The 27,940-nt window shown below is 41.7% G+C and overlaps 2 protein-coding genes across 2 annotated transcripts; one reads left to right on the forward strand and one right to left on the reverse strand.

The window, feature by feature from the left end:
* Positions 1 to 345: 345 nt before the first annotated feature.
* On the reverse strand, positions 346 to 4,299 carry LOC124641898. Its single transcript, XM_047180158.1, has 4 exons — positions 4,080 to 4,299; positions 3,277 to 3,412; positions 2,706 to 2,842; positions 346 to 2,306 (listed from the first exon to the last, which is right to left on the reverse strand). Exons 1-4 carry the CDS (start codon positions 4,182 to 4,184, stop codon positions 2,118 to 2,120), a joined length of 567 nt encoding a protein of 188 aa, XP_047036114.1. The 5' UTR covers positions 4,185 to 4,299; the 3' UTR covers positions 346 to 2,117.
* A 247-nt stretch (positions 4,300 to 4,546) lies between these two features.
* Positions 4,547 to 27,828, forward strand: LOC124638742 (DNA topoisomerase 2-binding protein 1). Its single transcript, XM_047175810.1, has 25 exons — positions 4,547 to 4,799; positions 5,678 to 5,829; positions 6,132 to 6,264; positions 6,534 to 6,641; positions 6,828 to 7,087; positions 12,052 to 12,227; positions 12,591 to 12,688; positions 12,845 to 12,958; positions 13,340 to 13,564; positions 14,240 to 14,429; positions 15,322 to 15,450; positions 15,921 to 16,105; positions 16,944 to 17,113; positions 18,384 to 18,583; positions 19,617 to 19,823; positions 19,972 to 20,088; positions 20,393 to 20,542; positions 22,794 to 22,948; positions 23,300 to 23,401; positions 23,522 to 23,572; positions 23,711 to 23,879; positions 24,516 to 24,655; positions 25,127 to 25,327; positions 25,935 to 26,158; positions 26,752 to 27,828. Exons 1-25 carry the CDS (start codon positions 4,710 to 4,712, stop codon positions 26,942 to 26,944), a joined length of 3,939 nt encoding a protein of 1,312 aa, XP_047031766.1. The 5' UTR covers positions 4,547 to 4,709; the 3' UTR covers positions 26,945 to 27,828.
* Positions 27,829 to 27,940: the final 112 nt, after the last annotated feature.

The following is a 27,940-nucleotide window of genomic DNA, read 5'->3' on the forward strand; positions in this document are numbered from 1 at the left end:
AGTGGTTTTGGATAGTCATAGAATAACTGTGAAAGCAGTATTTTATTCATGGAAGGTATTTCCTGCCTATGAAACGGACTTCAGTTTGCTAGCATGATGATGATGGTAAAAGACATAGATGAAGCTCATACTTCATTTCGGAATATCAGCGACTACAAAACCATTAAGACTGCACTGTCAATCGTGTTCTCGAGTAATGTAATGTGATCGATCAAACGGGTGTGCGGCCCAAATTGATCACAGCAACCGTGTAGTTAATTTAAAATCGCAGTAACTACTGGCTAGACGTGTTCTGCTGGTATTCTGTTCGACAGTTGCAAAAGTTGGTTTCAATAAAACAAGCAATTCAACATTTATATACATATTTATTAGACAAAAATATAAATACAGTGTCGTTACAACGTACATTCGTACATACATTCTAAAATTCTCACTATGTATATGGTGTAGAATTATTAATTTCTACTTTACAGTAAATGTCACAGAGTACACAGTAAATGGAGTACTAACTCGTCGGAATAGGGGCTATTATAAGGAGTCTTTCTCACAGATGGAAGTAACGTGATACACCGTAATGTATTTGATAAATATCGTATATCACATCCATGCATAGATTCCTACACTATACCGCCTATTTTGTGCCGGAGAACTACACAATTTTATTTATAAATTGATGTAAATATTCAACTATTTTATTACGATAGTAACATTATAAACGAAGGAAGTACATAATTAGGCCAGCTAATTGCCACTAAAATATTGCAAGAAAAACTTACACCATAATTTAGTAGGTACCTAAGATTGTGGAAAAGTTCAGGGAAACAGTATATGGGGAATGGGATTTTTGTAACTAGCATAGATACAAGATTTATGATACATTCAAATATCAGGGCCCTACATTTAGTGCTACGTTCACACGCGCGCGTTCAACTCTACATTCAACGAGCACATTCACGTTCACGAGCATGTAAACGGTACGCCCGAGCCCGTGAGCGCGCCTGTGAACGTGAATGCCGCGAATCGGGCAAGTGTCGGTTTTTTGGCAAAGTTCAAAGGATGAATGAGCGCCCGGCGGCTGTTTACACGCGCGCGGGCAGTCAGTCTCTCCTGCACTTTCGCGTTGAATGGATCTTCATTCAACGTTGCTAAGAAAGTCGCTACGATCGGAGATTACAACATGGCGGAATGGTCAACGTCGTTCATCATTTTGTTTCTTTTTCCAATAAAAATAAGTTAAGGCAAAGGATATGGCAGCTACAATACCGAGATCCTCGCTGCTCGCCATTCTTGCACTGACTGACACGTCGCCGTGCGTGCGAACTGTTTGAATGTCCGCCGGCCCGGGACGGGCTGCATGCCGCGCAGCCCGCCAGGCGGCCCGCCGGGCTGCACGGCGCGCGTGTGACCGTAGCATTAGGTTGGGACGATACTAATAAAAAATATCGATATTAGTACTTATAACAGTACTCAAATCAAGGTATTGATATTCACGAAACATTGTAAGCAAGTGACAGTCCTAATATTCTTCATTATAATACTACATTTGCTACCGTTAACACGTTTGCTGTAATGTAACAATTATTTCAGTAAATAACTTGCATCCTTTGTATCGAATCAACCCTTAAAACATTATAATCATATCTCACACTAAATTTTCTTATTTGAGCTGCTCATGAACCATTGAAGTTAATTAGTATAGAGTAGTTAATTTTAACAAAGACTTTGTTTATAGTGACTCCCTAAACCTATTCTATAGTATTGTCATCTAAATTTGACAAGTGAGAATAATTATAGAAATAGGTACACTATTTTAGAGTCTATAATTCAGTATAGATCAACAAGAAACATTCAAATACACAATGGTAGAAATTCTATAGTATACATTTTTATACAGTAAAATCACCGACCAACTATTAGATATGTTTTTTCAGAAACCGAGCAGCTCAAACCAAACAAATTTTACTATCAACTAATGACAGTCCCTTTAAACAAGAAATACTGAAATTGCTTACAGATGGCAGCTTTTTGACCTTTATTGTATGATTTTATTTCCAGAAACCACCATCCAAAAGCAGAACAAATCATTTCTCGTTTATAGAAACCAGGCACATATTGTTTCAATGCTTTCTTCTTGAACGCACCACTGTCCAGCCAGGGTCAACATCTTCGTCCATAGGTTCTGGTGCTGCGTTTGAAGTATTTGATGATGTGGCTGGGGGATTAGAAGTACCGTTGACGTAGGGAGCGTCATCTCTTTCTTCTTCCCCACTACTGGATGTTGAGTCGTCATCCGGATTACCGTGGCACTGGAATTGAGCAAAGATTTGTGAAAAAATTAAGCATGTGGTAATTAAAAAGAAATGTTATAAAGAATACTGCACACAACATTTTATTTATCTATGAAGGGCAGGTGTCACTATGTATTGTAGAGCTTACACATCTAATCATTAGTTGATTGCTTTTTTGAGTACTCCATTTACTTCATACTCTGTGACTTCTACAAAAACTTGAAAAAAAAGTAAACTAGACTATGAGTAGTTTACATAATTTTACGTATTAGTTTATAAATATTGTTATTTACGATAATATGTTAATTTTTATTTTCTATGGACTATATATCAGATTAACTAACTAGGGCCCAGCCTAGTTAGTTAATCTGATATAAAGGTATAAATAAAATAAAAACTACAAGTGATTATACTTACTTGTGGGGGAACAGATTCGTGTATAGGCTGGCTCAGCCATATCTGACATTTAGGCATGGCATCAAGTCTAGCTCGGCACTCGTCATGTCGCCCTTCCCGCAGTAGATTTAAAAACTGGAGGAGTAGTACTGCTATTTCTGAAAGTTATATTAAATGTTTGATTATAATTATCTTTCAATAAATTTTGGTTATGATATCAGTTTTCAGGTGGGGTCTATGGCTGGTGGCAGATGTGCGTGAGGTGTAACAGCCAATGCATGTACTTGTTCTAACAAGCTACAATAGAGATTGATACACAACAACATTGAATTTAAAAAAAAAAAACTATCTTACTGTATTTTTCAGTCACAGTGTCTTCCCAAAAAATTAAAATTTTCAACTCAAAAAAGGGAAAGGGTGAAGAAGGGCTTTTGGGGGGCTACCCTTTGTGAACTTGACCTTTAAATAGTGTTGATTTGTAGCCCACTTTGAATAACTGACTCTTCATCTTTGATGAGTGTTACATTCATCATAACATCTGAGGTTCAGCAGTGTTAATATCACAGTAGTGACCTCTTCATCAAACACATACCTTTAGGCGAGTCATCATGACAGACAGTTTCAAACTCCTCATCCATGAGATCTTCTATAACTTCAGTTAACTCATCCCTGTCCACCACATTCTCAACACAGTATCTTGCTATGTACACTGACATTAACTGTGCAGTCTGTAAAAAAAATAAAAAATTAAAGGTGGTACATTTGGTTTCAATAAAATATGCTGGTCATCATGCCGTAAAAAGCAGGTTATCAATTTGCATGTTTATATTTTTTGTGATTTAATTCAAATTTATTTTTTTATAGCTGTCCTGCCTGCTGCCTGTCATACATCTGATTTTGTATGGAATGGAAAGGGTTGTAACAAAATATATAAAGACTTGTAGCTGGAATCAAAGTTTCTTAACCTTCACACACAGTAATATAATCTTAGCAGACCCAAGTATGACCCTAAGTACAAGTAACTTAAGTAGAAATCATCTAGGGCACACAGATCTTGTTTCAAGTTGACAATATGGCATAATATTGTCTCAGATAGGTACATGTTTATAAAACAAAACTTTCTAGTAATATAAACTATAACTCTCGTGTTAGCCATGTTACTGGTCAACTGAACCCAACAGGGATGCGTATGTTATTTAATTCATGAGGGCTAGAGAAACAATAATGTAGTCCTATTTTTCACTAAGTATAGTATGTGCGTATGTATAATTACCATAGCATTACGCAGGCGTTTTCACAGCAGTTTTAGCAGTAATTAATTAAGAGGACATTCTGTTATTTATAACGTGTATTACTGTTAATTATAAATATAATAACTTCGTTTAATAGTTTTACCTTTTCGCCTCCGGGAGCTCCCATTCCATGTTCGACAGCAAGCTGCAACGCTGTCCAGTTGTTCAATACCAGATCAACAATCGGTTTAAATTCGTCGTACAACATTTTAACGGATTATTTTATTCACTTCACTAGAAAATATTTAGATTATAGACATTCTCACATTTTTATAACCTCTTCACGTTTTTTTATCGATTAGTCACGATTGACAGTTGACAACTAGTCACCGTTCGAAAACTGCAAGAAGGCATCTTGTGAGTTTGTGATTTGCATTTCGGGTGCGTTAGCTGTAACATTAATAAGAAAGCTATACTCTTAACCTCTTCACTCAAGAAAGAGTCTTTATCCCATCTTTGAAATTATCAAAATATAATTATGTTTTTGAACGCTACGTCTATACAGGAAATGGCGGCAAAATTATTTCTTCACTTCATTCAAATATTCAAAATCATTCATTCAACTGTCATGATCTGTCAAACCATTTTATTTTTTCTCTTTGAATTTGTAAACAAATCACGTTGAGGTTAAAATTGATTACCTTAATTTTATTTAAGTAGGGAATGTATGAGATTAACGTATAAACGATAAACATCTAGTGTGTATGAGTGTTGATAGAACAATCACAACAAAATGAGTGAGGATATCAGTGTAACTTTCATTATACCGGAGCATTGCCGATCTGAAAATGACTGCTCCGAAGAAATGCAATTGGCTTTTGTTGTAAGTAAAAAACTATCCTATTCGAATATTTTGTAAACATAAAACATACTATAATTAAGAATTATATAGGTCTTAGTGCCGCATCTCCGTATGAATATTATCAATTGAGTGACCCTGATGATACTTCACTATTTTGATAAAATGAGATCCATGGCAATGAAATTTATCAAGTGTATTGATAAAAAAATCTTGAATAGAATGTAATGTACAACTAACTGAACTTGGTCAGTTGGTATCCTAGGGAAATTGAAAAAGTGACTTGTTCACTTGAATCTTTTAATTTTTTATTCATACACAAATGTTCCTTAAATAATCTACCATACTTATCAGTTTTAAAGACCACACTTAACATAGTCTAACTAACATTCAAGCTTAATTACATACAATACTAATAGAGAACAAATTTAATAAGTAACTAACCAACTAAAAATGCATGTCACTGTCCTCACAAAACATGTCTGAACATGTTTACAAGAACGTCACAAAAAACCCAAACAAATTACCAAAATCACACTGTGTAATTTTAAGTACACAAAAAGTAGTTGTTGTGTAACCATAAACTATGACTCAAGACAAAAAGTTTTAACTATAGTTTCAATTACAAAAACATCAGCAACAAAATCAGCAGCGTAGGACAAATACCAACACTAATGACCATTATGCTACAAATTGTCTCTTGCTTGTAGAAACTGGCTAAATACTTTAGTTCCTTACTGGTTCTTCTCTATGGGAATAACTTCTTGTAATCACCCCACTAATTGGACTCTCCAAGAACTTTACTTAGAACATTGACTTCCATAAACAAAGAAATAAAAAAAGTTGCATACCTATTTGGCCGAATATTAACTTTACTGATGTACATTAAATACTTCTTACAGACATGTGAACAGCACTGTGGTGGTGGTCTGCAAGCAAGATGGGTGCATGAGAATAAGTGGACCAAGTTTGATGGGCTGACCAAGCGGGATGTATTTGTGCTGACTGAGTTTGAAGGAACGCTGTATGAGAGGCTACAGGCTACTAAGTGTTTGTAAGTATCATACAAATCATGGAGTCTTTTTAGTGAAGTAAAATTTGATTTATTGATAATTTTTCAACCCATGCAATTTGGCTGAAGCCCTGTATTTAAAAACTGGCTGCTAGTCACAACTAACTAGCTGGCTAGCTAGTCACAACTCTTTTTTTAATTTTCTGTGTGAATTCATAGCATAACAATTTGATTAACAAAGGTTTCTAGATGATATTTAGTCTAGAATCCCTAGTATAACAATTATATGTAGAAAAGGAATGTAGAGTTTATTAAACATTGACATTCAATTACTCCTTTCTCAGACTAGTTGGCCCACGCTGCTTATCATGCTGTTTGACAGAAGGGACACCCATACCATCAGGTCCAGAGCCTGTCTTCACAATAGCCATGAGAGGGTTGGTAGTCACTGCTAGTGGACTCTCAAAATCACAGAAGGTATGCATAGTAGATATACAGTGTAGAATGTATTTTGAATTCTATTTCACCATTTTAATTTGAATAGTCCTATTTATATTCATTGCAGCTGCTCAGTATGCTCTTCAATTTTACCCATGTATAGGAAGAACGGATTCCCGCATTTGTCTAAAACGAGGCCTATATGTTATACTTGAATATAATCTAGGCTACTGCCATGTTTCATCAGAATTAAAAAACATCACAAACTTTCGCTTGTATAATGTTAGTGTGATTGCTTATTCTTCTAGGAGGAAATAAAGAAGAAAGTGCACTGGATGGGCGGCATATACAGCCCAGTTCTCACAGATGACACAACACACTTAGTATCAGATACTGTGCTCTCTGATAAATATGTCGTAAGTTATACTTATACCTATTTCTAGAGTATTTTTGTTACTTCTTATTTTTGGACTGTGTCGTATTTTTGTGTTCTCGTAATTTTCTCTTAAATAGTAATTCTATTTTCTTTCTTTAAATCAAGATTGAAATTGTCTCTTCTGCCCATAGCTTCCATTCCATTACCATACTAACTTTTATTACAGAAATCAGTAGAAAAAGGCATACCAGTAATGGCAATAACATGGATAGAAGCAGTTTGGGAGACTTCCCTTCGTCTCAACGTCAGTGGTTCATCCCCAGACTTCCTAGTACATAAGTTGCCTCCTTTCATGAACCTACAAGTGACAACCTCAGGAATTACGAAGAAGGATAAGCAGTTGATTATGAAGCTGGTGAATGAACATGGTGGAACGTTCTCCGGAGCCTTCCAGAGTGAAACTACTGATATTGTTGTGTTGACCAAGTTAGTATTTTTGTATAGTTGGTGAAGTTCGAGTTAAATAATTTTGACGCTCTTGTAGGAAGAAATATAAATGGGTTTGGTATTTACATCGATATATTTACATAATATTTACAAGATAAATTGAGACAATAAAAATATACATTTTCTTCCTACCAAAGAGAAAAAACCGACTGCCGACTGGTTTGACAAGTCTTCATTTTTACGAACGTAGCTGCCAAACCAGCCGGCCAGTACCAATAAGTGGCGAAAGAGGTAGGTCACCACATCACCCCCCCCCAGAGACCTTCAAGGGCGATAATAAGCTGGGAAGTGGACGCGACGTCCTGACCGCGTCGTTCTGATGACGCCATCGTCAGCCGAAGGTAAGCCTCGGTTATCCGCGTCAGGTGAGTAGTGATGAGTGTTATTGTCGAGTGGTGACTGTGGTGAGTTATGTGCGATAGTGTTGTGTGGTGAGTGTGCTGTGGTGTCAGGGTCACGCAGTATGAAGGCCGGCTTGATGCGGTCTATCGATACTGTGACCTGTTTACCGTTCACCAGTAGTTTGAACACCTTGTCACCTCGTTCGAGCACCTTGTGAGGTCCAGAGTATGCCGGTTTCAGACCACCACCAGCAGTGCAGTCCCTAAGGAACACGTGCGTGGCTGTAGCCAGCTCCTTGAAGACAAATGTCTTGAAGCGGCTGTTGTGTCTGACTGCTGGTGCTGGCTGCAAACTCCAGACAATACTCCGAAGCCTAGAAAGGTAATCGGTCATGTCGACCGTTTCCTCGACCCGCGGGTCGAAGAACTCGCCTGGAAGGCGCAGTGGCTGGCCGAACACTAACTCGGCAGCGGAAGCCTGTACGTCTTCCTTGAAGGCACTGCGCACTCCTAACAGCACAAGTGGAAGAGATTCCACCCAACTGCCGCCTGCGTGGCAGGTGATTGCAGCCTTCAGTTGACGGTGGAATCGCTCCACCAGTCCGTTGCAGGCTGGATGGTAGGCAGTGGTCCTACGATGCTGAAAGCCAGCAATGCCGGATAGGCACTTAAAGAGGGCCGATTCGAACTGCCTACCTCTATCGGTAACGATATCCGATGGGCAGCCGAATCGGGCAATCCATCCACCCAGTAAGGCCTTTGCCACGGTTTCTGCAGTGATGTCTGCCAGGGGTATTGCCTCAGGCCATCGCGTAAAGCGATCGACGGCGGTGAGACAATACCGGAAACCTTGACACAGCGGCAAAGGTCCTATGAGGTCAATGTGGATGAAGGCAAATCTCGCCTGGGGCAACTTAAAGGTCTGCAGTGGTGCAGAGACGTGCCGTGTGGTTTTAGAGCGCTGGCAAGCCAGACAACTCTGAGCCCAGTTACGACAGTCCTTCCTAACCCCAGGCCACACATAGCGGGCTGCAATCAGCCTGGCAGACGCCTTAGTACCAGGGTGACTCAAGGAGTGCAGGCTGAGAAAAATTGACCTGCGCAGCTCCTTGGGTACAAAAGGTCTAGGCGTGCCGCTGCTGAGGTCGCAGTACAGCTGCTGTTGTGAACCTGGGACGCTAACCAACTGCAGACGCAGTGAGTTGTCCCCGGCGAGCAGCTGCTGCAGCTCCTGGTCATCTTCTTGTGCTGCAGCGATCCTCTCGACGGGCACAGGTTGAGTAATCTCCTCAACCCGCGAAAGGGTATCCGCCACGACATTATCCTTCCCGGAGATGTGCCTGATGTCAGTAGTGAACTGAGCAATCAGGTCCAGGTGACGGAACTGTCGTGGGGAACAGTTTTCTTTACGAGAGGTGAAGGCGAATGTGAGAGGTTTGTGGTCCGTGTAGATCACGAAGTCACGAGCCTCCAGCATATGCCTGAAGTACTTCACGCTCTCGTAAATAGCGAGCAGTTCACGGTCGTAAGGAGAGTACTTAACCTGCGCGTCGCTCAGCTTCCTGGAAAAGAATGCCAGAGGCTCCCATGCTCCTCCGGTACGCTGCTGTAGAACTGCACCTATAGCCTTGTCAGACGCATCCGTGACCAGCGCCATCTTGGCGGTGCAGTCAGGATGCGCCAACAGTGCTGCTCGACACAGACTGTCCTTGCAGCCCTGGAACGCCTCACGTTGGTCCGCTGTGAAATTGACAGGGTGCGAACCCTTCACGGAGTCGGAGAGCAGGCTGTTGAGAGGTGCTTGACAGGCTGCGGCATTCGGGATGAACCTGCGGTAGAAATTTAGCATCCCGAGGAATCTGCGCAGCTCCCTGACCGTTTTTGGCTCAGGAAAATTCTGGACAGCCTCAACTTTGGCAGGCAACGGTCTCGTCCCTTTGGAAGAGATGTGATACCCTAAAAAATTAACCTCCGACGCACCAAAGACGCACTTAGCACTGTTGATGACCATACCATACTCTCGCAGTCTGGTGAACAGCTGACGCAGGTGCAGCTCGTGCGTCTTTTGGTCTTTCGAGAACACCAAAAAATCGTCAAGATATGCGTATGTAAAGTCCAAACCCCTGAGCATCTCATCCACGAAGCGCTGAAACGTCTGTGCGGCATTTCGAAGCCCGAACGTCATGAACGGAAATTCGAAAAGCCCGAACGGAGTCGTGATCGCAGTCTTCGGGATGTCATCCGGATGCACTGGAATCTGGTTATAAGCCTTAACTAGGTCAATCTGCGAGAAGATGGTACAGCCAGACAAGCTGTGCGCGAAGTCCTGGATGTGCCGGATAGGGTATTGATCCGGGACAGTGCGTGCGTTCAGCATCCTGTAGTCGCCACAAGGGCGCCATCTATTGCCCTTTTTAGGAACGAGGTGAAGAGGCGACGACCACGGTGACTCGGATAAACGGCAGATACCGGACCGCAACATGTCATCAAACTCAGCCTTCGCAATTTTTAATTTGTCCGGTGCTAATCTGCGTGGGGATGAAGATACTGGTGGCCCTGGCGTAGTACGAATGTGGTGTACTGTATTGTGTTTGGATGTGTCGTGTATGCCGCGAGGTCGAGTGATGTCGGGATATTCCCGCAGTATGTGTGTAAACGCGGAATCACCGAGACTCACCCTCACCGAAGACACATCATCAGAGCGGCGGACAGGCGACGCCGGGGTGGAGAGCGTAGTATGGTTGTCGATGAGGCGTTGGTTCCTGCAATCGACAACCAAATTATAATAAGACAAAAAATCCACACCTATTATCGCCCTTGTAACGTCTGCAACAATAAATCGCCAGGCGAAGTCGCGGCGCAACCCTAGGTTTAATGTTAAGCTCACAAAACCGTAAGTGTTTATCACAGTGCCGTTTGCTGCACGCAGTTCATACTCTGTTTTTCCTAATCGTCGCGGAATCGCCGACCGGGGGTATACACTGAGGTCGCTGCCGGTGTCAACCAAAAACTGTATCTTCAACCTTTGGTCGGTGACGAAGAGGCGACCAGCGCTCGGACAATCATCGGCCGCCATCACAGATTGCCCCGCGCATTTCCCGACGTTGTGTAGTCGCACGGTTTAATACACTTCTTAGCGTTATCACCGAACCGCTGGTGGTACCAGCACTGCGATCTTCTGGAGCTGGACCGGTGACGTGAGCGACTACGGGAACGGCTTCTGTTGCGGGATAACCTCTCGAGCTTGAGCGCCATCTTCTGCATCTGCCGGTTTAGCGCGGCGATCTCGGCGTGCAGACCGCTGGTGGACGACGACGGTGCAGTGGCGACGGCAGCTGTTGATGCCACCTGCGCGGGACCGGTGATGACGTGGATACGGTCCGCTAACTCGGCCAGCTCGGCCAAGTCCAGCTTGGATTGCGACGCCACTATGGTCTGCGTACCTGCTGGCAGACGGCTCGTCCACATCGTCCGCAGAAACTCCTCGGGAACACCTGGACCGGCGAGGTTGAGGAGGTGCCGGTAAAACTGCGACGGCTTCCGGTCGCCGAGCTCCTCGTGCATGAGAAGCTGCTTCACCTTCTCCTCGCGTGAAGCTGACTGCCTCTTGATGAGCTCGGCCTTGAGCTTTTCATACTTATCGCTGGCGGGCGGGTTGGCGATTATGTCTTCGACGACGTCGGCGTATTTCGGGTCGAGGTGACCCGTGACGTAGAAGTATTTCGTCTCGTCGGTTTTGATGTTCGCCAGCGCGAATTGCGCGTCCATCTGCGCGAACCAAAGCGCCGGCTTCTCAGGGTAAAACGGTGGAACTCGCACGCCCACGCGGCATGCCTCCGCAGCGTCGATGCCGACTTTGCTAGTCTCAGCACCGTCAACGTCGGCTTTGCTGATCGACATTGTTGTCGTGCTCAGACGGGGTCACCAAATGTAGGAAGAAATATAAATGGGTTTGGTATTTACATCGATATATTTACATAATATTTACAAGATAAATTGAGACAATAAAAATATACATTTTCTTCCTACCAAAGAGAAAAAACCGACTGCCGACTGGTTTGACAAGTCTTCATTTTTACGAACGTAGCTGCCAAACCAGCCGGCCAGTACCAATAAGTGGCGAAAGAGGTAGGTCACCACACTCTCAATTTAATCTTGTAATGTCTCGCGCATCCGTATTATTGAAATTTGTATCTATGATTTGATTTGATTATTTAAGTACTTTAAGTGCTTGAGTTTTTTGCAGTGAGTCGTATTCAACTTCAGACCGGTAGAGTAATTTGAAGAAAGCTTCATATGTGTTTTTTTTTATTATTGATGTGAAAAATTTACTGTTGTGTAGTACTGGCATTTATCGCTAAACCTTAGGGTGCGTCAACATCTGGCGAATATGCCGCGAAGCAGCTCGCGAGCCTCGAACGAACTCATGCAAGGCTCGAACGAACTCATGCAAGGGTCGAACAAAAAAGTACGCGCACAGTTAGCAGGCAGCTCGCAAACGGCTCGCGAGCTATGCATTCGCCAGATGTGGATGCACCCTTAGAATTAATGCTAGTTGTCAAACAAATTGTTGGTTTATTTCAAATTGTTGGTCTTTTTCAGAGAAGGCATAGGCAGCGAAAAATACAAAGCTGCCTTAGAGTACGGCAAGGCGGTGGTACTACCGTCGTGGGTGAAGCAGTCGGCGGCGGCGGGCGTGGCGCTGCCGCTGCACAAGTTCACAGTGGCCGGCGCCTCCACGTCCTCGCCGCTCTGTTCCTCACGACTGCCTGATATGAGTGAGTTATAATTATATAATATTATACTATACTGTTAGGCTAGGCAGATGATACAATATAAAGCGCTAGCGCTAGAGCTAGGCAAGGCGGTGGTGTTACCGACATTGTATTTTCTAGGTCTTTATCCGAAAGGCTCCGGAACAACTGAAATAATCTCACCGTTGGGTAGTTACACTATCCCTGGACGAAATAGGCTATTTTTTATTCGAATACGAAAAGTGACGGCCCCGAGACGTGGGTAAAACCGTGGGAAACTAGCATCCACCGGCGGTTTCAATTTTGGTGGGAATTACATAATATTTCCCGCATCCGAATAAAAAGTAGCCTATAGCAATGCTCTATAAATGGGATATATTGTTTCAGGTTTAAACTTCTCTCGCATAACAAACTTGAGACCGCCGAGCAATTTCGTAGACGAAACGAGATCTGCTGAAACTACAATGATGTCTGGTAAAATTAGGGTAAGTTTGCCCTAATTAACATTTTATCGTGATTCATTAAAATCTCTTGCTCTTATCCTGCTCTTATATGTGTTGTTTTGTTCCATACTCTTCTATTTGTCGCTATCTCATAGTTGAATTAAGTATAATTGATTAAAATCCGAAAACTTTTTTCAGTTAACACAAGAGAAGAAGAATGATGTTTCTATTGACAAGGAAATACTGACGGCGTTTGAGAACTTCGATATGAGTCTCATCAAGAAGGCTGGACCTATATTTGATGGTTTTTGTGTATGTATTTTTTTTGTTGAACTCTTTTGAAAAAGTATAGCATATTATGTAGTTTATTTGGTTTCTAACGCGTCATTTTTTATTTCACATGCCAAAATGTCAGATCAACTTGTAGTTTTGAATTGAAATAGATATAAAAATCATTTATTTGCAAAAAATGTATGTTACAGATATGATGATACATTAATTTATATTGTCTCAATAGGTACATTTCGCCTTACGGCATGCAAAGTAGATCTTTGGATCCAATTGAAATAATATAAATTGATTTTCCAGCATATTTGCATAAAAAATATAGTCTTCGTTACATAAAATGTTGCAGACAACTTACATGTTCAATTACGATTAAAAATAATCAAACATTTATTTCACATTCCATAGATCTGGGTGTCCGGCCTGGACGGGACAGGCCGCGAGCGCGCCGCCGCCTGCGTGTCGAGGTGCGGCGGGGTGCGCTACGACGCGCCGCACCCGCGCGTCACGCACGCCGTGGCCGCGCCCGGCGCCGCGCCCGGCGCCGCCGCCGAGCTGCCCGCCGTGCCCGTGCTGTCGCCGCTGTGGCTGCTGAGCAGTGTGGAAGCTGGGAGGGCGTTGGATGAGGCACAGGTAATGTGTCTTGTGACATCCTACTAATATTATAAACGCGAAAGTTTGTATGTATGAATGTATGGATGTTTGTTATTCTTTCACGCAAAAACTACTGAATGGATTTTAATGAAACTTTACAATAATATAGCTTATACATCAGAATAACACATAGGCTACAATTTGTAAACATATAGTTCGAAATACTAAACCTGCGCAGACGAAGTCGCAGGCACCAGCTAGTAATAAATAATATTAATATAGTGGCTATTGGTAGCACCACCCTAAAGTTTCGGAGGAACTACTAACAATTAGGTTGTATGCAAAATATCGCTCTTAGCCATAAGATCACCTATTACTTCATACTTTAGTTCTAAAAGCAATAATGAAAACAATGGTGTACCTAACAAAATATATGTAGTATCTACCTCTATATGTGTGTGGCATAGCAACTTTACATAAAGTATATACTGAACATACCATAAGCGCCTTTTCATCCAACTGCACCATCCAAGGAAGGGTAAAATATTTTTATTATATTCTTTTCATAAAAAGGAGCATTCGTACAAAAATAAACTTTCATTTTTTTAGCGCTATCTATCAACCACAACAGCATATAATTTCACGACTGCCACATGCTTTATGAACCGACACAATACCTTTTATAAACCCACAATTTACTTATCTATATTCCAGTTCTTAATAGACACAAAGCCATCGACCCCAGCTAAATCAGCCCGTAAAGCCCGACTGGAACCCGCGTCTCCTATGAGCAAGCGCAACCTAGCGCTACTGCGCCGCGGACCGCTCGACTTGCCGGCGCCGACACCTGAAGTGAAGGAACCACAGGAACCACAAGATGAACTTGTTAACCATTATTTGAGTCGTAAGTAATATTTTATAATATAAAGAAGTATTTTTTTTTTTTTAAGTCATAAGGTCTTCGCTGTTATGTAGAAGGACTCATGAGAAAGTTTTTATTATACAGTCGACTCTTGTTAATTCAAACCTGCGATATTTCGAACCTCTCGTTAATTCAAAGTTATCACGCGTTCCCTACAAAATCTCTTTATATTTCGAACTAAATCAATACATTTTTATGCACTTGGTAATTCGAACGCAAAAAGCATTGCTATATAGCAAAACGACGCGTTAATTCGAATTCTTAGTCGTCCAACACTCGAGAATTCAAAGTTGCAGAGAGAAAGAGGCGGAAAGATTGTAAGTCAGAGTCAGAGAGCAGTCTGGGTAGCAGCAATCTGTATGACGGAGCTGTTTCGAAAGATTAGCTAATTCGCATTATGAATACATGTATGCACACAAATGTGTCTTTAAACTTTTGACATTGCCATAAAATAGCAGTTAACAAATAATAATTGATCAACACTTAATAATTCGATGTTTTATTTATTTTCTCTCACAAACGATCCATTTAATATTTCAAAAACTCGATAATTCGTAATATTTTAAGAGTCCCTCGAGTTTCGAATTAACGAGAGTCGGCTGTATCTATTTTTGTACATATGCGAAGCCGTTGGTAGTTGCTACCGAGGGCTAAGGGATAGTAACACGTCTTAATGTTGTGTGAACTAATCAATGTCGTGTGTACGTGTAAAAAGCTGCGGTTTCAAGGCCTTTGTTTAGCACAGAAGTATTTAAAAATAGTCCACTTATGTGTGGTACGACAAAATATGTCACTTAAAATTCAAAATTAATATAAATAAAATTGCGTTCGATTTCCCATATTTTTCTACCTACCATTATTCTCATTTATTCAGAACCCATGCCTGCACCAGAGAAAGAGAGAACTCCCGAACCAGCTCCCAACGTAACAGCACGTGAACACCCTGACATCACTGAGGACGCAGCCGAAGACCCCACTGAGGAGATCGAACAAATATTCAGAGGTGAGGTTCCTTTGTGTGCGACTTATTATAGTATGGGTAGACTTATTGTGCCGGTGTCAGATGCTAAAGTTGTGAGGAGTATGCCTATATTATATTTAAGGGAACTGAACTGTTTAAGGGGCTGATTTCGTATGTAGCTGGCAAGATTGAAACCACGAGAAATAGAGAATATAAATGAACATATTTGGTTTGGCTACAGAATCTAAGGTACGAATATATTCTGTGGAAACCCAAGAACAATGGAATTACCTAAACAAATTAGTATTATTATTTTTTTATAGTACCTAGGTAACATCTATTTTTTCCGAATGTCTCCATACTTTTGGTTGTTAAATGAAGCGCCCCATTATAAACTGGCCTCAAAACAAGGAGTATATTTTATTCTTGTCTCCTAGAGTATCTATCAAAAACCAGCAATTTCCCCTCATTTATGACTCCATTTTAACTACATACTATCATAACATCCTCAGGCATCAAAATGGAGGTCCAAGGCCTAGACGATGACGCCATCTGCGAGATAGGAGCAGAGGTCTCGGCCGCGGGCGGGACACTAGCCGCAGCCGGCGCGGGCGGGACACATGTGCTGGTGCCGCTAGATATGGACGTCAAGGAGCTGAGCAATAAGGAGGCCGAACCTGTCACTGTGTTTTGGGTGGTAAGTAGAGTTTAGGGTATAGTCGTGGTGGCCTAGTGGGCAAAGAACCAACCTCTCGAGTATGAGGGCGCAGGTTCGATTCCAGGTCAGGCAAGTACCAATGCAACTTTACTAAGTTTGTATGTACTTTCTAAGTATATCTTAGACACCAACGACTGTGTTTTGGATGGCACGTTAAACTGTAGGTCCCGGCTGTCATTGAACATCGTTGGCAGTCGTTACGGGTAGTCAGAAGCCAGTAAGTATGACACCAGTCTAACCAAGGGGTTTCGGGTTGCCCGGGTAACTGGGTTGAGGAGGTCAGATAGGCAGTCGCTCCTTGTAAAGCACTGGTGAATCTCTGTACTCAGCTTAATCCGGTTAGACTGGAAGCCGACCCCAACTTAGTTGGGAAAAGGCTCGGAGGATGATGAGTAGAGTTTAGGGTATGGGTTTTGAACGTAAGTGTCTGTGTATTGAGAAAAAAAAATCTACAAAGTCATCCGACATTCTCCAAGTTGCATTAATGAGGAGTTCGTGGCTAAGGCACAGCCGCACGGATCAATACTTGGAGCGGTCGGTTCGTGGATGGGTGACCATGGGTCTTGACGAAATCCTCATGTGTTTCGGAAAGCACGATATTTTTTTGGGTCAGGGCTGTCATATGAACATCTTTGGCAATTGCTTCATGTAGTCAGAAGCCAGAAAGTCTAACAAACAGTTTTAATCAGGTGTATAGGGTTGTCTGGGCAACTGGGTCGAAGAAGTCAGATAGACAGTACCTCTATGTAGACGTCCTACCAATACTAAACTTCACTTTCAAGTTTTTTGTTCTATATATATTTTTTTTCTCTTCCAGAAAGACTGTCTCTCCCAACAAGAGCTGGTCCCCATACAATACTACCACCGGCCGGTAGCAGTGCCTCTGTCTGCCCCCGGGCCATTGACCGGCGTGGTGGCCAGTCTCAGCACGTACAGTGGAGTTGAACGAGCCTTCCTCGACGAGCTGGCTAAACTACTAGGAGCCACGTGAGTGATACAAGAAATAGAGATATATTCTTTCTTAAACTCTTTTTTTCCTAAATCATAGGGTTGCATTTCAAATGGCCGATCCGCCATCTTGGGGAGGTCGCCATATTGGATTTATAATGACGTGTCTTAACTAGTCATGTTTTGTTATTAGTACTCAGAGCGTTTGCAAAATTTGATCGTAATCGAAGACCGGGAAGTGGGTCGAATTAAGATTCCAAGATTTTCTTACATGCTTAGTTAGTTACAAGTGAAGCTAATAATATAAGCGTGTCAAAAAGATAAATAGAGCTAGTTCCCATACAATACTACCACCGGCCGGTAGCAGTGCCTCTGTCTGCCCCCGGGCCGCTGACCGGGGTGGTGGCTAGTCTTAGCACATACAGTGGAGTTGAACGAGCCTTCCTCGACGAGCTAGCCAAGCTATTAGGAGCCACGTGAGTGATACAAGAAATAGAGATTCTTTCTTAAGCTATTTAATTTTTACCTAAATCATAGGGTTCCATTTCAAATGGCCAATCCGCCATCTTGGGGAAGTCGCCATATTGGATTTACCATGACGTATCTTAGCTAGTGATGTATTGTCACCAGAAGTCAGAGCGTTTGCAAAAATTTTATCGTAATCGAAGACCGGAGAGTGGGTCACATTAAGATTCCAAGATTTTCTTACATACATAATATAGTTAGTTACAAGTGAAGCTACTATAAGCGTGTTCAAAAGATAAATAAGCATATAAATAGAACTAGTTCCCATATAATACTACCACCGGCCGGTAGCAGTGCCTCTGTCTGCCCCCGGGCCACTGACCGGCGTGGTGGCTAGTCTTAGCACATACAGTGGAGTTGAACGAGCCTTCCTCGACGAGCTGGCTAAACTGCTGGGCGCCACGTGAGTGTAGACAAAGAAACAAATAGTTAAAAAATCGATAAGAAGATGAATGAATCGATAAAATAAATGATGAATCATTCATTTAGATAAAACAGTCGAAAAACCTATTTTATTTATAATCGATACGTCAGTATGCAAATCAAGCGATAAATTCATCGAAAATAAATTGATCAATAATCGACTAATTATCGATATAAAATCGAATAATTATTTTATTAGTCAATCTATCAGATAGTTGATCAATTATTCGATTCATCAAACAATTAATCGATCATTCGAACCCAATTTGGGTAACATTACCATTTTATATATATGTACCTACTTTTGTATATGAAACTATATATTTGCGTGCCCCATTCTAATTAAAAATTCTCCCTACAGTACACAACTACGTTTCTGCCGACGCAACACAGCGAACGCTTTAGCGTCTACCCACCTCATTTGTCCGACGGCGACCGGTGACAAGTACCTCGGCGCCTTGAAGTGGGGCCTGCCCGCCGTGCAGGCGTCTTGGTTACTGCACTGCGCAGAAGAAGGCAGGCGGGTCAGCGAGAGGGGACATCTTGTGGGGGATACCAAAGGTAGGTGTCATTAAGATATGATGGCATTTTAGGGAGGTTTCGTCCATTAAAAGAGAAATCAGAAAAACTGCGTGGAAACCGACTGACATGCTATGGGCATGTGATGCGGAGGAATGAGAATCATGTTGTGAGGACGACGATGAGTATGAATGTGGACGGATATAGTGGAAGAGGAAGACCAAAGAAACGATGGATGGATTGTGTGAAAGTAGATATAGTAAGAAAGAATGTTACTTGTGAGATGACGGCAGATAGAAGAGTATGGAAGGAGAAAACATGCTGCGCCGACCCCAAATAAAATTGGGACAAGGGCAGGAGGATGATGATGATCGTCTTTAAAAGTGTAATTTAAGCGACTTTCCATCAGGCAATCCTCTTAACGTCAGCTTTATCATCAGTGTCTTAATGACAGTGGAACTATAGATAGAGGCTGACTTAGTTTAGTAAAGATTTTGAACTACGAGAACTAGGGGTTTGTTAGCGAAAATTAGTATTGTAGGCTTAGAAGTCAAACTAATGGGTACGGGTGACAAATATCTTGGCGCCTTGAACTAGGGACTGCCGGCCGTGCAGGCGTCTTGGTTACTGCACTGCGCAGAGGAAGGCAGGCGGGTCAGCGAGAGGGGACATCTTGTGGGAGATACTAAAGGTAGGTTTTATCAAAACATTATGGTGTTTTATAGGGGATTCGTCCTCGAGGTTAGCTAGGTCGCCTTAAGGTGATAGTTTCATCTTATTCATCAGTGTCTAAATGACAGTAGAACTATGGAGGATGACTTCATCCGATGTATTTGTCACCCGTACCCATAGGTTTTAGACTTCTAAACCTACAGTGCTCATTTTCGCTGAGAAACCTATAGATTTTGTAGTTCAAAATCTTTGCTAAACTACTTAGTTTACAATGGAACTATGGAGGATGAGTTAGATTAGGTTAATATTTTGATCTACAAAAACTAGTGAAACCTATTGACTACGAGGTCCTCCAGGAAATAATTGATATTATTATAAAAATAACGTCATATTATTGTTTCAGCACCACCTTCACCACAGCCTCAAATCGAAGAGGAACCAGAACCGATGGAAGTACAAGCCCCCGAACCTCCTCCCGAAGCACAAGCCGACGAACAGACAAACACAACTACAGACAAAGACAAAGAGAACGAGATGTTACCGCCGGCTGGCACCGCTATACCCCGGCGCGGGTCTGTGCCCAGTCGGGAACAGACGCCCAAGGCTAAAGGTAAGTGCATATGTGCATGAGAGTAGTACAAAGTTCTGCATTCAAGCGTAGATTTATTGCGTCGCGGAATTAACGCTACATATTTTTCCCAACATTTTATATCATGGATTTCCGCAAAGTCCTGATTACATAGTACATTTCTGTTTAGATGCAGAAGAGATGTCTCCAGCGTCCCGCTACATAGCGATGGCGCGGCAAGGCCTGCTAGGAGGCGACTCGCAGGAGACGCCCAAACGAGTCGCCGACAAAGATGGAGATAAACAAGGTTAGTCGTATTATACAATATATCTTGAGATTAAATTAAATAATGATAACTACTTGAATGAATGTATTTTCTTTCTTTCTTTCTATACCTCCTTGACTGATGGCATAGCCTGTTCTTACTCAGGAAACTTGAGCTTTGCTTCTAGAACATACATATTTAAGCATGAAAATGATATAGTAATAATGCACATTTCAGTTAAGTTTTGCTACCACAAAAATACAAATATATACTGTAATTGTATATATTTGTCAAATTTTTTAAAATGTGTTTTAATCTCAATTTAATAATGTTTATTCTCCAACAGATGCGGAATGTGCAGTAAAAACTCCTCAGTTTGAGGATGCATTATCGACACCAAACTTAGCCGCTCTCAGTCCCACTACAAGACGACGGCTACAGGCTGTGAGGCGCGGGGAAATGCCGTCTGATCCTATACGTACTCCTGTGGATCCATGTGAGTTTAATTCATAATATAAGAATATTATCCCATATCAGGTTAACGGTACGGTACGGGTTGAATTTTATAGTAAAACCTGTGCAACCAGGTTTAGAAAATTGATAAAAAATATATTTAATCTTCTTTGATTCTGAATGACTGTAAAATCTATAAGTATGGTATTACACAAACAAATCCACAAATTTAAATGCAGCGTATTTTACTCACATGTGAAACAGTCACTCAACTGATGTATCATTTTTGGCTTTACTAAAAATCACTCGATTGCCGATCTACTTACTATTCTATCGGGCGAATACTGGAATACCACTCAATTTTAAGGACTGCTCAAACATCATTCTCCGTCACGTTTACGTAATTTTAGCGACGGATATAAGTAGATCTTAATGGGATATTATAAATTGCATATCAAATAAATAATCGCCTATCAATAAATACTCATCATTTATATTCTTTTTTACATCAAATAACTTACTTCACTACAAATAAACTAAATGTTTAACAAAACTCAAACTGCAGATAATTCGAAATTATACATCAATATGACATTGCTTTTTTTATTATAATGCAATACAGTTAAATTTATTCTTGTACAAAAATACTACATACATAGCATTAATACTGACTGCACAGCAAATTTTCCATATTTCATAGCAAAATAACTATCCCAGTCGCATATTAACCAGTAAGTACAACAAAACCTATTCATCATATTTGTCTTAATTTTCGAGAAGCCATGCTCGGCAAATTTAATGATTATTATAACAAAAAAATCCTGTCACATTGCATTATTTCTAAAAACAGAACAAATTAACTGAAAAAGGTTCACGGCTTCGCGCGCTTTTTCGTCACTGGAGTGCAGAGTGGCGCGAGCGAGTAAAAATTGAAGCTAGTAACGAAAACGAATCGCTGCAAAACCGACTCCACGTAGTCTTGTTTGCCCTACCCCTAGAGTGCAATTCAAAACCGCGAAGGCGCGGAGGGGCGAGGCGGCCTGCGAGCTGAGGAGCAGGTAGTTTTAACGCTCGCCGCCGCGGCTGAGGCTGGCCGGCTCTGCCGGCCAGTAAGCCTTTTTAGTTTAAAGCTTTTCAGTGATACGAATAGTTGTCACCATCCATACAAGTGGGAGTTTCTCATCAATACAAAGAATATAAGTCCAAATACGAGGTATTTTACATATTCAGTTGTCGAGTTCCCTCGACTTTCTCTGCGTCTCCATCATCAGGTCAGCTCCAAACCTTCACTGTTGCAAAGGTCTTGTCAATACAAATTATTTAAGCCCAAACACGAGGTAGTTTACATATTCAGTTGTCGAGTTCCTTCGACTTTCTCTGGTCTCCATCATCAGGTCAGCTCCAAACCTTCACTGTTGCAAAGGTCTTGTCAATACAAATTATTTAAGCCCAAACACGAGGTAGTTTACATATTCAGTTGTCGAGTTCCCTCGACCTTCTCTGGTTTCCATCATCAGATCAGCTCCAAATCTTCACTGTTGAATAGTGCTTTTAGGCGTACACCTGAGTGTCAAGTTTTTACCTTATGTATGCCTACAACTTTCGAAGGTTGCCCTCGATTTCTCAGGGTTTCCATCATCAGATCCTGACCTGATGACTATGGGACCAACTGGCAGCTATTCCGAGTCGAACAAAAAAAGAATCACGTAAATCGGTCTATAAACCTCGGAGTAAGCGATGTACATAAATAGAAAAAAAAAAAAAAACATACCGGCCGAATTGATAACCTCCTCCTTTTTGGGAAGTCGGTTAAAAATGCTGCCTATTGGGCAAAAAAGGAAGCGTGGACGCTTATAAATAATTCAATAAATTACAATTTTGTATTTAATTTTATATTTTTTTGCTGATCCCATTATGCCGTAATTAATAAATAATAAGATGACCGTGACTAATAAAAAGCTGTTTTATTCAGAAAAACTGCTGTAAATAATATAAAAATAGAAGCTATATTTAAAATAAAAAGAGTTAACATGTATAATGTGCATTAAGATTATTAGCTGTGCATTGATAAAAAAGCTTTTGCTTTAGGAAAAATCGCTGTACGCTGCGAAAATAAATTGTAGTGTGTTAAGTGATATTTTGAGTTGAATATTTTGCTGTGCAATCAGTAATTTTGATGGGAATTCGGAATCTTATTGCATAGAAAAAGGATATTTTTTGATTTGCGTTTAAATACTACCCGATCTTAATATTAAGGGACGTTCCAGTATTTACACACAAATTCCTGTACACAGTCGACCGTCGTCCGTCCACCCCGGACAGTGCGTTCGGCGCCTCACTGCGTCCCGGCGCCGACCGCATGTCGCCCGACGCCCGCAAGCGACTCTGGCAGTTTGTAGACGGCCTGCCCAGTAAACAGCCTGAACCCGTTGTTAAGGATAAACATACGGTAACTAGATTTTTTGGTTTTATTAGAAAAAAATGTGTTAAAACAATTATCTACAAATACCACCTTTTTTCTACTGCTGGGTAAAGAAAAGAAGGCGTAGAAGAGCGCCTTCTGACAGACTGATTTGTTCAAAGTAGATTGGTCATCATTGGTATTTTAAAGTTTTACAGGAACATAATTTCACAATACATATTTTCCATTGACATAATTTTAAAACTGTTTGCAATAATACTATTTCCTTACTTGCATAGCAGACCAAATCAAAGGGCTACGTAGTAAGTTCGTATTGTTACCATACTTATGAATTTACAATAATATTCTATATTTATTTAACCGTCAATATTTTTCTAGCCATTATCGGAGATCCGAAACAGATTCCTTGCGCAATTCAATGGTGATGCGCCCACGCCGCCCTTTGAACACAACGTAGCTCCCAGGAAATTGCAATTACAGGTAACTATATTCTAGATGAAAATATCTGGCTGTTTAAGAATTTTGAAGTAAATCAGCAATGGCTAACCGAATTTCTACATTGATGTAGCATACGTTTTAATGCGTATTTTTATTTCTCAGGACCAATGTGAGACGCCACCGGCCAAAATAGCCAAAATCACGCCAGATCAGGTAAATACAATATTATGTAGAATTTGTAAAAATAATGTTACGGGTTTAGAAATAAGACGTGACAACCAGATACCAAAGAAGAAAATATAACTATGTAATTAGTTAAATAAATAAATAACTCGGATATGTACCTGTCAGAGTGCAGGCGGGCTGTCGCCGTGTGACGCCAGCGGAGGCGCCGCGTCGCCGCGCATCCCGCCCGCCGTCGACGCTCAGCTGCAGAGACTCAGCGCCGCTCTGACCGGCCGTCTGAGTTCCCAGAGAGCGAGGCGCCAGAGAGACTCTGTGCCGGCTGTGCCTGAACCACGTAAGTATTACGTAGATAGAATTAAATACATCCTCCGAGCCTTTTTCCCAACTATGTTGGGGTCGGCTTCCAGCCTAACCGGATTCAGCTGAGTACCAGTGCTTTACAACTGTCTATCTGACCTCCTCAACCCAGTTACCCGGGCAACCCTAAACCCCCTGGTTAGACTGGCGTCAGACTTACTGGCTTCTGACTACCCGTAACGACCGCCAAGGATGTTCAATGACAGCAGAGGCCTACAGTTTAACGTGCCATCCGAAACACAGCCAATGGTGTCTAAGATATACTCAGAAAGTACATACAAACATCGAAAAGTTGCATTGGTACTTGCCTGACCTGGGATCCCTGGGATCCCTGGGAACCCGCGCGCGATAGATTTAAATACAAATAAAAAAAAATAGCTGTGTTTTTATTTTAGAACGTAAGTTCCGTAAAATATGTTCTTTCATTTTCGATTTGCAAAGCTTTCATTTCTCTGCAGCCCCAGAACACAGAAGATTCTAAAAAGTGTAATGCATCGTTTTTAATGGTTAACTTTTCCCATTAGCAAACTTGCTTCCTACAAGATACTCTTTTATCAAATCCCACAAAACTGAAAACAAGAATATTAAATACAGTGACTCAATGTATTTCTAGCCCCAGACTCGGAACCGGCCCCCGAATCGCAACCCAACACAGTGGGGTGGGACGACACGACGCCTGCGCAACAACCGACAACTGTCGAACAAGAGACCTCTGTGCAAATCAAGAGGTTCATGCTCTCTTCTAATGTTGATGTGAGTATATTGTGTGTCGGAATTTGTTAATTGTATATACATATGATGATACACAGGTGCACTTTGACGGCAAAAATATATAAATAAATAAAGGAATCCTAACTGTGTCATAAGTATGTAGGTACCCGCTTTAAGCTATTTACTACCATGCGTAACAATGTCACTCACACAGTCATGTGCTCCATGCACGAGACTCAGTACTGACAGCACTGGTAACTCCGGTAAAAGCTCGTAGATACACATGCGTGTGTGAGTGTCATTATTACCAACGTTATTAGGTACTTTCATAACTGTACATCTTTATTCTGTGGTATGTACTTTCACCTGTATTATTCATTCATATTTTTTTACTTAAATGGTTTAATTCGAAAATCAGATAAAGTATTGTTTTTCCGACTATGCTACCTGTTACGGGTAATTCGTCGTCAATCCATTTAGAGTAAATAGGATGACATATTTTTTTCCCCACAGAATCGAGACGACATAATCTCCATGATAGTCCATCTAGGCGGCGAGGTCTGTGAAGGTGCTGAATTGGACCCTGAGGCCACTCACCTACTATGTGCGGCCCCGGGCCGAAGCGAGAAGATGTTGGGCTCCATAGCGGCCGGCAGATGGGTGCTACACCCCGTGTATGTCGCCAAGAGCAGAGCCGCTGGCACCTTCCTACCGGTCAGTAGTAGCTATAGAACGTTCTAGAACTTGCTAGATTCTTAGTGAGAAGATGTTAGGCTCCATAGCGGCCGGCAGATGGGTGCTATACCCCGTGTATGTCGCCAATAGTAGAGCCGCTGGCACCTTCCTACCGGTCTTTTTTTTCCGACGTCAAAAATCATAAAAATGACCCCTCCCGCTGTGGGTTAGCAGCGGTGAGGGAGTGTCAGACTCTTACTGACTAAAAACCGTCATGTTCCGTCATAGGCTTTTTATGTACCAGGGCCGCGGTATCTCTTTCGAACAACCCGCAGCCCCGGCAGGCCTTGGCCCTGCTGGGCCCCGCTGGGGACCTTCCTACCGGTCTGTAGTAGCTATAGAACGTTCTAGAACTTGCTAGGTCTTGGGTGCAATGAGAATAATATGTTGTAAAGCTTTTCTTGAACTTTCGGATTTTGCCATTATTTTCTGGTATTCTTTACCAATTCCTGGAATCCGACCCCAACATAGTTGGGAAAGAGGCAAATATTGATTACTCATTACCTGGTGGTTGATTCATCGTGTAAATTGACTTAACATATTTTTTGCTAACAGTTGAAATTATAACCAAACTTTAATATTGTAGGAAGAAGAATACGAATGGGGTAATCCCCTAGCGACGTGCCTCCCTCCCCTGTCGGGCGCGGAGCGCGGCCTCGCGCGGGCGGCGCAGCGCTGGCGCAGCGCGAGAGAGAGCGGAGCCGCCGGGCCCTTCGCCGGCGTCGTGGCGCTGCTGCACGTGCCGCCGCCGCGCCGCCGCCTGCTCGCGCGCCTCGTCACCGCCGGCGGGGGCGCCGCGCCGGGGGACGAGTGAGTACTAGTAGTAGTAGTTCGTAGTTACTACCGCCATCACAAAAACGACTACTTACGGACTAGCAAGCGCAGCGTAGGACGTCCACCAACAAGGTGGACAGACGATCTCATAAAGGTCGCCGCAAGACGCTGCATGCAGGTCGCCTCCAACAGGTATCTGTGGAGATCTAAGGGGGAGGCCTATGTTCAGCAGTTGGCTGAGATGATGATGATGATGACCACCGTCACTCGTTACGAACGTCATTAGTTGATAGTAGCTGGCCAATTCGTTCGTGATATGTTGGAGACGACATAAAGCTCATCATCATCCTCCGAGCCTTTTTCCCAACTATGTTGGGGTCGGCTTCCAGTCTAACCGGATTCAGCTGAGTACCAGTGCTTTACAAAGAGCAACTGCCCTGTCTGACCTCTTCAACCCAGTTACCCGGGCAACCCATACCCCTTGGTTAGACTGGTGTCAGACTTACTGACTTCTGACTACCCGTAACCACTGCCAAGGATGTTCAATGACAGCCGAGACCTACAGTTTAACGTGCGACATGGAACTAAGTATCAAATCCATAATTTTAAACTTCTCTTACCTTTTTCAGACCGCCCTACACAAATGACGACATAACAGTATGCTTTGCTGACATAAAGCGCTACCCGCTATCCGACAGAGACAGTGCTTGGCTTATTTCCAAGCGAATACCTGTATGTGCTCCAGTCTTACTGAGTTCCTATCTCACTGACGATCCGCCGCCGAAGCCTGAAGACCATTGCCTACCTGACTATCGACCTTAAGACTAAGGCTTAGAGCTGAAATTTCCAGGTGTGTATAAAAATGCTGTTGTATTCTTCAAAGTTAATGTCTATCGAAAATTCGACCTTAGTGTCTGAGCTAAAGGGATGATGTTTTAATATCAGCGTTATACCCTTTGTACTCTCACCCTATTGATGATCTTCCTCCGAGGTCTCAAGAACAATTTTACCAGATTTTCGATCGTAATGGCAAAGATATAAAGTCGTTATTTTTATGAACAAAATGTCACATTACCAGTCACGTTTCCTGTATGAAAAGGTAGTGATTTATTCTTTTGAATTTTAGAAATTATTGTTATGTAAATAGAGACTAGATGTAGTTAGTATTGAATAGAATTGATTAAAGTTTGTCGCACAATTTTGTTAATGTTCCAATACACATTTTGAATTGTATTTGTTCAATTTTAGACCTAAATTGTATAAACATAGAGTCTAAAATACACACCATCACACTGTTAATGCTATTTTTTAAATAATTCCCGCCGAAATCACATCATATTATGTACTTATGAATCTGTTAGACCCAGTTTGAATGAATGTAAACTTCGTTGTTCAAACTATTTTCTGCAGGCTGGTCCTGGTAGTTAATAATATACCTTAGCACAATATACTTAAGGGTTGTAATCGGATAGAAGGAAATATGTATCTAATTTTAAAACCTGTTGCAAATTGAATAGACCATATGTAGTGCATACCTGATGAAGTTATATTAATCAGAATAATCTGTTAGAAAACAATAATTGAGAATATTATATCATTTCTGTTGAAGTTGACTGAAGCCTATTATAATTATATGATTGTATGTTATTAGTTAGTTTATCCAGCATTAATTTGTGACAATAATAATTAAAACAAATTATATAAAATATATTTAGTTTTATTTGCAATACAATATCTATTTAAAATTACGAAACATTCATGTTAACTTACAATAATTAAAACTACTTAATTAAATGGACACGTTTTGTTCAGGCCCGC

This window comes from Helicoverpa zea, chromosome 2, assembly GCF_022581195.2.
Source record: "Helicoverpa zea isolate HzStark_Cry1AcR chromosome 2, ilHelZeax1.1, whole genome shotgun sequence".
NCBI classification, from domain to species: domain Eukaryota; kingdom Metazoa; phylum Arthropoda; class Insecta; order Lepidoptera; family Noctuidae; genus Helicoverpa; species Helicoverpa zea.